Here is a 12,655-nt window from a genome sequence, read left to right on the forward strand (position 1 = left end):
GCACCTCTGCACAAACTGAGCTAAGAACCTCTCTGGAGGTGCCTGGCAGAGAGCACTGCCCAGGAACCCTGTGCCCCAAGTCCTGCCTGCCCTCCCTGCTCCCCAGCCTGCCTCCCCCAGCACAGCCTCAACCCTCTCTGCCCTTGGACTCTCTCCTCCCCTTTCCTCTCCTCCAGCTCTGCCCAGCAGCAAACCCTGCACCTCCTGCCCCGTGTCCCCACGCTGGGCCCGGGGTCCCCACGCTGGGCTCGCTCAGAAGTGGGAGTCAAACTGCAATGAGGAGCCACTCCCAGCTCCCAGCATTCTCTGACTGTCCAGGTTTCCAGCCCCAAGGCTCCCATCCCCTCCAGCCTCAATCCTGACTCCCAAGGAGTCCCTTGGCTTAATTCCTGCCTGCAGGCAGTGCCAGCCTGGGCTCTGCCCTCTGCCAGCACTGGGTCCTGGCCTTGGCTGCACCTACACTTGCTCCTGACTCTTCCCTGAAAGGCAAATCTCTGGGAGAGGGAGATCTGAGAGGGGTTTAAGAAACCAGACATCAGCTGTAATGCAGCAGTTGCCCACATCAGCCCCTGCTAGCTACAGAGGATGTAAAATAGCAAGACCTGAGCTTGGTCTGTCCCCCTCAAGGGACAGAGGGACCAAATTCCACAGCCCCAGGTTCACAACTCCAGCAGGGTCCCTCCCATCCTGCAGTACAGCCTCTGAGGAAGCTTTGCATTTCAGAGGTTCTGGGCCCATGCAAGCCCAAGGAAGAGCATGAACACAACATAAAAGCAGGTTTGAGAATAAAGATACCCAAGAGCACTGACCCCCAGCCCCCTGAGACCTACAACAAGCCCCAAGGGACACAGGATCCTCTACTTACACACACAAGTGTTACAAATAAAGTTACAAATCCCAAGGTCATTTTAAAAATAAATCAACCAATAACCCCAACAAATTAAAATTCCTCTTTTGTCATAAATCTTTCCTTGTAACATCTTATATATTTGTTTGTATATATTTCCCCCATATCTAGCATACAGTAGAATCTATCTGAAGTATTTTTTAATAGGAAAGAACATACATGTCATAGGTCAAAGTTATAAAAGCAGAATTCAACAGGCCTCTGCAGGAGGCAGAATTAGACAGGAGTCTCAAGACTAGAGATTTAAATTTCACCCATCAACATCAGCCCTGTTTAAGAGGCCGGCACAGCTCAGGAGTTAAACCATAAAGGCAAAGCCTGCAGTGAAGCAGGAGAGGATGAGAGGTATTTAGGAGTGTAAATATCTTCACAGACTCAGTATGTGGACTGAGTACAATTTTTAGAAGCTGCTATGTATCTGGAGCAGTAGGAAGAATCTTGCTACTCTCAACAGCAGCTGGTCTCTTGAAGAATTGCAAAAAGATCAACAGGCCAAACTTTTCCAAAAAGCAATGCCCTGGCATTTATTTAAAACACAAAATGTAAATGGTAAACAGGACTGGAGGATCTGCAAGTTATGTGCAGGTAAATTTCAATTTTGTTCTAAATTCAAGCAGTGCAAAAGACTAATATTCAAATGTTAGTGAGACCAGAAAGAGAAAAATTGCATTAAAGCAAAACCAAATTAAAGTAGGAAAAAAGTCTCTGGACAGGATCCTCAAAGTTATTTCCCATGAAGTACTTGAATTATGGAGTACCATGTACAGTTCTGAGCACCGATTTATAAACAAGTGAACTTCATGCAGAATAACACATCTGGGCATGTTTAGACCTCTGGCAATTTATAGTTCAGTAGGTTTAGCACATCTCTAAGTGGAAAATACTTCTCAAATAATACTTGCCTATTTATAGCTACACAGACATGAAAATACAACTGTGAAACCTGATGATTCTTTTTTTTTAATGTACTGTGACATGTATTATATCAATACTTTCTGTTCTATTCCATGTCTTATAAAGAGAAGAAAACTTAGTCACCTGCTGTGCATATTGTAAAGACAACTTGAACTGAGTCGAAGAAGAAGAACATGACGAGGAGAGACACGGACGCTCCGATGGGCAGGAACAGCGCCTGGGTGGAATCGATGGTTTGAATACCTGAGGAGAGAGGGGGACACTGAGCTCCTGTCTGCTGCCACACAGGGACACAGCCCAGGGAGGGCTCTGACAGCACATTCCCTCTCAGCAGGCACTGACTTGGGGCTCTGTGAGCCCAGCACAGCTGCCTGAGGAGGCTCCAGCTGAGCACTGCAGAACCCAGGGACTGAGAGTTCAGTCTGATCTCATGACATGGACAGAATGAATGACAAGCTATGAAAATTAACATTATTGAGGGATTAGAATCACTTTACACTGAGATACATAAATGTGTTGAACAGAGCATATGAGAGGTTTACTTAATCTCTGACCAGTGTTAGGCTGACCCAGCTCATGCAAAGGGCGCCACAGCTCAAATTCCATTTGGGTGAAGGCCCCCAAGCTCTTAAATTCCACCACAGGCTGCAATCATGAGATATTATCAAGCCTAACAATAAAGGGCAGTTTTCAAAAAATACCCAAGTCATTTACTTGTTTATGAAACCACCAGATCAGTGAAGTGCACTGTAATTGCCTTTTTGCTAAAACCCACCACAAATTCAGGCTCACATTTCATAGCTGGCAGTAATTTTAAACAGGGCAGAGATACTGAATTATTTTCTCCTTAGTATTTCCCTCACCTCACCCATGCAGTGTGACTACCAGGGATGTTAATCATGGGACAGGACAACTTTTACTGCATTTCTGAGTTTTCAGAATCATCAGCAAAATTGAGAAGTCCACCTAACCCTACAAATTCCAAGACTTAACCAGTCTCTGTAGCTATTTTTACATTTGATCCCTGAGGGGGAAAGAAGCCATAAGCAGCAACCCAATTAAAAATACAAGACACACTTCTACTTGTAGAGCACTAAAGTAACAATAGGGAGCATCTGAAATAGTCACTTGGTAATACAGAAAATAATACAAGACTAAGACCTAGAAGAGATGTAAAACCAGCTTGACAGCAACTGCGTTATCCTAAAATAATTAAACACTGCTGTATGAAGGAGGTTTTACCAATCCTAGGATTTGAAGTGTAAGCCTTTAGGGTTGTGAGACATACACAGTCAAGTAAATATAAACACAGATTGTATGTATGTGTTTCTGTGTGAGAATGTGTCTTATTTTAATTTTTCCTGTCAAGAGTGGCAAGACATATAAATAACAGGTTACCTGTACAGCACAGTTACCAATGTATCTGAGTACATGGAAAAACCTCAAACACACATGAAATACACTCACTACAACTTAGTATCTGTTATAAATATTCAACCATTTTCATAAAGGAAAAGCTGAACAAAAAGCATGGAAGTCATGACAGTGGCACATGGCCATGTCATTTATTAGTTCATGCCATGATCTATTACTCTTAAACATAAGTAGCACAATAAATTTTAAAAATAAAAAGCAGAAGAACTGAGTCACTTGGGATTTCTACATTGCTGAGGTTTGGCACATAAAGGTAAAGTGCAATGTAGATAGTCCAGTGATGACAGTGTGAAGACACAAAAATTCTCATCTGTGACTTAGATCTGATTCCTCCTGCTCTGAGAAAACACATTTATTCACATGTCCTTCAACTTCCCAAGGGAAAAACCAAACCAAACTAAAACCCAGAAATGACACACTACACACCACCTTGGCATCTGGGAATTAGTGCCTGCAGCATTAAATGTCAGAGTTCTTCATTAATTTCTGATCATTTTGACAGCTAATCCCCTTAAAGTGCTTATTCCCTAGCCCCAGACTGTCTTCTCTTCCTTCCCAGATGCCAAAGCCTCAATTGCTCATTGCTGTATCACCAAGCACAGCAACCTCTTTGCTCTGTGCTGCCAACAGAAGCAGTGCTGTGACAACTATTTCAATTCCAAGAGTCTACATTAGAAAAGACAAAACCAGCAAGAGACACAACATATGTTATTTCATTCATCATTTTAAAGCTATGCTTCTTGCTTTACACAAAACAAGCTTAGCATTCAGGGTTTCATGCACAGGGCTTCTCACTCCTTCTATACTCTGGGAAACTATTTCACTCTAGAGTGAATACTGCCTTTTCTCAAAATATGGCAATATAAATTGCCTTCAGTTAAACACAAGTATGAATTTACAACACACTGTGCACACTGTGTTCCACTCTAACTGATCAGCTCCATATTTTTACCTGCAAATTGTGCATGTCAGATGGCCAAGCTGCCTGCAATCTATTTATAGAGCACAGAAGGGACAGTCACCAAGCAGGAGCTGACATGTTAATCCCGCTCTGAATAGACAGTGTGCAGACACATACTTTGCTGTCCATTATAAATGAGCTGCCCACAGCCATGAGAACTCTCTGCTTCAGTTTCTCTACTGATAAGGTGAATCCTCCTCAGGGATTTGTCGGTGCACCCTGCAATTCCTCCCTGCTTACAGACTGGCCAACACACCACAGCAACGAGCTGCAGCCAAAAAGGAATTACACTCCCTTCTCCTGACTGTGGGGTGGCTTTTTTCAAAGTAAAGCTGTTCCCATTTCCAGTCAAGCCTGACAAATTGTGCCACATGCAGCTTTTATGCATTATGGAAATGTTATGTTGATGTTTTAAATTCAGCTTCCAGGGATGTGACCCAGCCGTGGACAGCAGTGTCAGAGCACAGCGAGGTGGGAATGCCCAGACACAGCCTGGGACCTGTGAATCTGCAGGTGGGAGTGCCCAGACAGCCTGGGACCTGTGAATCTGCAATGCAGCAGCTCAGACACAGCCACAGGTGAAGCAGGAGGTGCAGCACTGAGGTGAAGCACAAAGGGGAAGGAGTAAAGCTGACCCTTACTGTTATTGGTGCTGTTGCCATTAAATGACCCAGTGGTGCTGCTGTTGTCTTTCTCTTTGTCCTGATTCTCAAAGTCCATGTTCAGAGACCTGCAGGGAACAAAGCAAATGTGACAGATGAGTTCCAAACCCCTGCTCAGGCTCATCAGCTGCAGTCTCATTCCCACTGCCACAGCCCCCTGCCCCTGGAAAAGCCCTGTAATGCTGGTTCTTAGAAACAACACCAGACACACAAATTAAAATAACTGAAGTGCTTAGTTCCAAATGAGGCCCCACATCCCAGACTCTGACAGTGAGATCAGTCACCAGTGTCTACACTGGGAAGTGCTGAAAATCTGTGCTGCTGTTTGTTGTTACCTGATTTCTGGGAAGTGTAGAACATGATGGAAGCACAATAAACATTTCAATTCTCTTGTGAATTTGAACTCTTTCCAAGTTCTCATTTTTGTTCCTTTTCATTCAAATTTGACTATCAGGTTTAATTTTTAAGACAATAATATTTCCTTCCTTGAAATGTTCTCATGAATGACCCAAACTAGCTTTTAAGTGTCTGCTTAATGTAAGGTCTTACTTCACTGAAAAAAATTTCAGCAAAGCCTAGAAAATAATCAGATATATATTTTACATGCACACAGAACAGATGACTAGAGGAAGCTCTGAATAAATAGTACAAATTAATACACTTTTATTAATCCATAGAAGTTGACAGTAGTCCCCTGAGTGGGCAGCTCAGCTGCTATTGATTCATCTTTTCACATTGATATAAACACTTTTTAAAGGTTCCAATTTAGGACAGTATTTTACCCCGTTTGCCACAGTCCTTCACTTTGATACAACCTTCAAATTATATTCTAACACATTTGCCAAAACCTTCTAAAAAGGGGGAACTTCACTTAAGGTCTGTTTTGATCAGCAATAATTTCTATTGTTAAATTTGATGTGCTTTTTAACAAAAAATACCAGCAATCAAGTTTACCACAACAGTTTCTCATTGATGTATGGGTGGTATCCACAATTTAGCTGCATATTGATTTATTCAAATGAGCTACAGGGAACCACCAGAAGCACTGGGCATCTCCCACTGTACAGCTCCTGTCTTAAGCTTACAGCAGCATCCGAGTATTTCAATAGAACTTTCAGGTCAACTTTCAGGAATTAAAGTTCTTTTCAAGTCTAGCTTAACTGAGTCACACAAAGTAAACAAATTGTATTCATTTATCAGACCAATAACAAATACACCACGATCTTCTAAACTATTCTAGAGGTGTCAAAGATATTTTATTGCAGTGCACTGATCATGTACTACAATGCACAGGTGAGCAAATCTGTGCTGCAGTCCCAGAATCTGGAATTAGGCACAACCAGGTCTACAGGATCAAGGCGCACGTGGTGTATTAAAGACAGAGGGGTTGAGCAGCTTCACTCCACAAAACAAAACCAAGAAAAAGGCTCTTCTAGCACAGAACTGGTTTGTTTCCTTTGCTTCTATTAAGCAAATGCTCCCCAACAGTGTTATGAGATTAAAGCAGTTTTTGGTCTCAGGCAAAATACGAGGAAGCTTCCACCTCAGACCCACAGTGCTTCTACACAGATCATGGATCATCAGCTAAAGAGTTATGGAAAATACAAAGAGGCAATAGAGACCACTAAAATTCTAACAAATTAATCTGTTGTTCTTAGCTTGTTCTTTTAAAGATCTCTTTGCTCTGCCCTTTGTTTGGAGTGCCTCCATCATTCACTTGCACTCCCTTTTTCCCCATTATGCATTGTAGCTTTATAGTTTTCCTCTCAAGCTATAAAAATCTGGGAGGAGGCTGACAGCCCTCCAGGACTTGGTCCAAGATTCAGACAAACAAGATAATTCTTTTCTCAGGGCAGTGTTTTCTTCCCCTCTGAATTAGCACAGTTTAGCAAGAACCTCACACCATCATTCTCCCACTGGCATCGGGCAACTCGTAACTTAAGGGATTTCTATCAGCAGAGAAAACTGGAAATAAAACCTATCACATCTACTGCTCATAAACAACCTCAGCCCCTCTCTTTTCATTGCCATAGTGTCAGCAACTATTATTACCTATAAATATCCCTGCCTCCAAAGTAAGCATAAATTAGGAAATTACTTTCACTTAACAACACAGCTGCTCTTCCAAGCCAACCTCTGAATACTCTCCAACTGTTTTATGATTTGGCTCTTCCCTCTGCTACAAATTACCACTAACACAATAAAAAAAACTAAGAAGCAATCACTAAAACACCTTCCAAGAAAGTTAAAAATCATACTGTAAAACAAGATAAACTCAAAACTACTGGGCTGTAGAGAAATGGCAAGCTGGGAAACATTCCCTGTTTTGTTCAAGTTTCTCCTGGGCTCCCAAGGGAATGTTGAGTCAGCATCTCCCCTGGGGCACTGAGCTGCTCCATTGTTTCTTCTGTGGGTCCTCGGAGCTCCAGCTGGTTGCATTTCCAGTGCAGGGTTTCAAAGCAAGTCACCCTCTCACGGGGAGCCCCTCGGGAGGGTTACACTGAGGCCAAAGGAATGAGTAATGCTGGCACTGCCTGCAAAGTTCAGATTCAACCATGGATCACTCCACTGCTGAAATGCCTCAGGGAAACCCTGCAGATGTTCTTATCAACCAATGGAGAAAACAGGAATGCAAGGATCTATCTATAGGGGCACCTGCAGATGCAACTTATTGAGAAGTTCCTTCTTGCTCTACCAGTGAGGACAGCCACCCACCTGAGAGCTGTGGGAGCATGGGAATGTCACACTGGAAAGTCAGTCCTCAGCACACCATGTTCACATGACACTCTGGGCTCACCATGTGAGCTACCTTCTATTCACACCCACACTTTGGACACTCACAGCCTAGGGACAGAAGGCCCCAGGTTCATCCCACACTTCTGGTTTGGCTCAAAAGCAGGTATTTGAACAGGTAGATTCTGGGTTAAATCTGGCTTTACATAATCTGAGAGCCCATGTCTGGGGATGTGATAGGATAGAAAAAGATTTAGCTATTACCTGCAAAGTAACCCCAACATTAAAGTCACAGAGAAGCACTTGGACAAGAAGGTGGCTGTCTTGCCCTCAGAGACAACCTGTTCCAGGCTGAGTTCACCTCTTTAAAAACCCACAGCTAACACATCTACTTGCATGCTCCAGTTTACAGCTTGTAATGGTTTAAGGGATTAGAGTTGCCCCTTTGGCAGCCAGCAATAAAAGTATGTCAAGTTCAAGAACTGAGAGCAGTCAGAATGTGCATAAGAGAGATGTTCAGAAGGGCTGGAAGCAAAAACTCCTGACCTGGCACAAATGCAGGCAGGAAATGCTCATTCATGCACAGTCAGAGAAGGGGAACTCAGCTCTATTGCTGCACTTTGTTCTGGTTCTGGGCTTCACCCACAATTTATTAGACATTCCTCCGAGTATACTGGGGGCTTGGGAATTTTTCATTTGTTTTGGACAAATGCTGCTTCTATTAATAAGGACAGCAGACCAAGGCTTTCCTTTGTTCCCCTGACCTGCCTGCCTTAGATTAGATCCACCACACACGTGGATTTTATCCTAATGACTCACCTACCCAATTCCTTCTGATCCTATTACTGCACTTCTGTTTCAGCCACTTGCCAGGAATATTACAACAACTCTACCTGCTTCTTTTCAGTTGAAAATCAGAAAGCAAAGCCACCTTCTGCAACACAGAGGTTAACTGAGGAGTGCTATTTTCTTTTTGTCTTACAACAGCTCTGCGTGAGATGAGCACTCAAATCCAGATGAACACACCACTGCTGACAGCTGAGAATGAGCATCCTAAGCTGTAACTTTTATCTTTCCAGCACATCAGTTTTCCAAGAAAATTCATCCACTTTGCCAACAGTTTTCATTTTACTACTTTAAGAATTTCCAGATGAATACAATTTTGTAACTTACTACCAAACTTCAATTTCTTAAATAACTCAATTGTATTTCAGACCTCTTTGTTAACTACACTGCACAATTTTCTGTAAAAAACTGCTTTTGACCTCATTCTCTGATCAAAGAGAATCAGAGTTTGTCCAAGTCCCCAATGTAACTGTGGGTTTCAGCTCAGACACCTGCTAAAGGAACCACATACAGGAGATGAATTAGGAAAGTAATTTCTAAACTCTGGGACCCTATTTTGGTCTGTAACTCACACTGTGGGGTCTTCAGGATACACACAAAGGCAAAAGACTAAAACAGGACATTTCCTCAGTGGTTTGTATCCATCACCATCCCACTGCTCCATCCCTGAGTCAGATTGCTCTGGAGTTCACAGTCCTTGCTACATGAGTAGTTTTAAATGTAAAGTACAGGACAAAATGCTAAGAGCATGTGTAGGTACCAAAAGGAAGAGGATGGCAAACAGCAGGGGAAAATTTTGAAGGGCAAGGAGCTCCAAGAAAGAAGCAATTGAAGTTCACACACTCCTGCTGTTTTATATTGCACTATGTTTTCATAATTGAATTTTAATAAATGCTATTGCTTCTTGCAGCCAGATGCATAATTCCTTTTTACACGATAGCATAAATTCAAACAGTTAAAAATTTAATTAGTTCCTTGACTATATGCTAATCTGACTCAAAACTTGAAGAAAAAACGAAACAAATCCAACCTTTGATTACTTTTTTATTCTGATCATCTCTAGATTTTGTTTTCCTAAAGCCTTCTATTTTAATTTCACCAGCAATGCTGTTACCTAACGCTTGCTAACAACAACAGACAGCTCTTGCAAAAAAATTGGTTCTTTCATGACATGACTTTATTAACTTACAGTAGTGATATAAAACTCTTATCCTAAAACAGCTGCAGCTTACATCATATGGATGAGCACAGCTATCATCTATTTCAGGAATACTCATAGCACTTCAGAGACTCTGTAGTGAGTATAAGGCTTTTTATCACAGAGCTGTGAAATGAAGCAATGTTCTTCAAGAAGCAGAAAGAAAACTATGCTGTATTTAAGTTTAAAAAAATACTTTCACATTGTGATGATATTGTTTCAGTATGTCAGTATGAGCTTCATTCCTTAGGTGCCATTACAGTAAAACAAACTGTATAATACAGCATGCAAGTCTAAAAGGATAATTGAGTTTTCTCTAAACTATACCCAAGTCTTCTAAAATGAGGTAAATTTGATTTTTGAAGACTCAGACTAATCCTGCAGCAGTTCTCAGATGCTTTGCTGGAATTCAACACTGGCAGTGTTTCCCATTTCTCCATGAAGCTGTTACTGACACTGGAGCAAAGAGCAGTGGGACCCAGGGATAGCTGCTCCACAGGACAGGTTTGAAATCACAGGAGAGCATTCCCAATCTACCACCACTGGCTGATGGATAGAAAACTCTGCTATCCAGAACATTACCTTCTATCTGTCTCAACAATCCTTTTCTACTCTCTAAAATATGATTTTACAGAGCTGTCCTCAAGGACTAACTTTTAAGTCATCTTATATGTGCCAGTAAAATGACAATTACATCTTTCAGAAACCCCCCCTCGCTATTATTTTTTCCTTTTCCATTTCCTTCTTCAGAAGCAAATAATTTTTATGTTGGCTATGTCTGACAAAGACACAATGAAACAAAAAAGGCATAAACTGTGTTCAGTCACTTGCAATATTTTTACTTGAAAAATAAAAACTGCAGAACCTTAAAAAGAAAATCTTACCTGAAACTGCCGTAGACTATGAGGAGAATAGAAATCAGGAAGGTAGACACTTGACTGGAATCCACAAGGGAATATGCCCTGGAATTAGGAAAAAGAAGGCAGGTTTGTCACTGTGAGTGTCCATTTGCTAATTCTTTTTCTTATTTCAATACAAATACAGATCCAGATGACAAATCATGGCAGCTCCCTCTGAAGTTCTTGTCTCATCTAGAACACAAAACCTGTAGCTTGTGAATTCACTCATTATATTCAAGGCTGCAGCATGAAAAACCTGCACAGCCACCAAAGAAAAACTCAAAAGCCTTGTGGTAATTTATTCTGAACTCACCAGATTCAGGGGTTTCCCCTCAAACTTATTAAAATTACTTCAATTGCAGCTACTGCAAAACCTGCAGTAACAGTAACCTGCTTTCCATAACACTTCTTACATCTTCAGAGTGGCACTATGGCAGCTAAGGCTCACTTAGCTGGGGGGAAAAACCCCAAACAAATAAAAGAAAGACCCCAAACCTCCCAACAAGCAGCAACTCTGCATTTATAAACCACACACAATCACCTCCCTATTCCACCTTGCAGATCACTCAATGCAGCATTACTGATGGACATTTCAAACCCAGCTTTATCTGATTGACTTCCTAATGTAACACCCTGTGTTTAAAGCATGGAGATATGAACATTAATGCAGCAGAGGCCACTGTGCTGGCAGGGGCACAGCAGGCAAGGAGAGGCTCTGGGAGTCACTCTGCAACTCCCAACAGGTTTTCCATAACTTGTACTAAAGTAATGGAAAGCAACAAGAATAATACTTGATATTAATTGCATTAGTCTTATCCTAAAAAAGACATAAGTGAGTATTTCTGAAACCAACCAAAAAAGCCTAATTTCAGCAAGGCTATGGATATGGAACAAAGATAATTGAATTACATGATTGTTCCAAATCAAGTACCACTAAGCAAATAAAAACTGAAGATACGAGACAGTTAAAGAAACACTCATCCCATTCCCAATTCAAAAGCAATTTAGAGATAATTACCAAACCACTAGACACACAATTTAAAATACTTTTGTTTAATATATAAACACAAATGTGAATCTTCTACTACAGAAACTCAATATTAAACATCACTGACAAACAGACTGCCTCTTCTAGATGGAATTATATACTTGTGCAATAAGCTTTTAAGAAATTAGAAACTGCTTTGGTTAATTACCATTGATAACTTCCACATATCTCCACATTAAAAGTGAAAAACAGGTATCTTATTTGCTCATAATGCTGGCCAACACATAATCTTAAGCTTTAAGTATTTTATTTTCTTAGTATGTATGACCTTTAGTTCCAGGCTGTGGAATAGAGCCCTAAAATGCATCCATGAAGATCAATATAGGGAATTGCAAATACATGCAACATAACAACTCAGCACTTACAACCAGTGCACATATAAAAGTTCAGGTTATACACAATACAGTTCACAGCACATTATTTCCATGCCATGGTTACAGCTAAACTCACACCACAGGAAAGAGCCTGAGGACAATCACACTGGGTTTGTGTCCTGTTTCCAGCTCTGGTTTCAGAGGGAAGCATTCCCTCATCCAGCCTTGCACAAAGGGAAAGGAAAGCTTTGCATTGTTTGGATTTGAGAATAAATAGTGGAACTCATCTATTAAAAGAATACTCAGAAACTCCACATTTATGAGAAAAACAAAATGAATGGAATTTCAGAATGGATTAAACATGGTCAGAGTTATGCACCGAATTTTATTAACTTATGTTCATAAAATTTTATCTTCACAAATCAGCAAATACTTTTGAGATGAACAATGTTTGCTACATAATTCTTCATTCTGTGACAACGTTGGAGGCTATGATAATTAAAATGCCATTTTGTCATAATTTTACATGTTAGTCACAACAACACTGTAAATGCTACAAAGATTCATAAAACAGATAAAATAGAGATGATACATGACCATAGATCTGCCCTGTGCATAATCCATCGGTTTTGTATTAAAAATGAGAGCCCTCTGGTTGGATGAAGAAACTGAAGAAATGCAAACCCATGTAAAACATTGATCTAACACATCCCTGCCCTGCTGACAGGCTGCATTGGT

At 41.1% G+C, this 12,655-nt stretch overlaps 1 protein-coding gene across 1 annotated transcript in view; it reads right to left on the minus strand.

Annotated features, from left to right (window-relative positions):
- SPPL3 (signal peptide peptidase like 3) overlaps window positions 1–10,623 on the minus strand; it is a 23,577-nt gene extending 12,954 nt beyond the window's left edge. Inside the window, exons 1-3 of the mRNA XM_014307219.2 lie at window positions 10,541–10,623; window positions 4,859–4,947; window positions 1,946–2,065 (exon numbers count right to left, since the gene is read on the minus strand). Coding sequence (XP_014162694.1) covers window positions 1,946–2,065; window positions 4,859–4,937 — 199 coding nt within the window. The 5' untranslated portion in view covers window positions 4,938–4,947; window positions 10,541–10,623. The remainder of the gene's footprint in view (window positions 1–1,945; window positions 2,066–4,858; window positions 4,948–10,540) is intronic.
- Between the last annotated feature and the right edge of the window lie 2,032 nt (window positions 10,624–12,655).

This window comes from Geospiza fortis, unplaced genomic scaffold, assembly GCF_000277835.1.
Source record: "Geospiza fortis unplaced genomic scaffold, GeoFor_1.0 scaffold408, whole genome shotgun sequence".
Lineage (NCBI taxonomy): Eukaryota > Metazoa > Chordata > Aves > Passeriformes > Thraupidae > Geospiza > Geospiza fortis.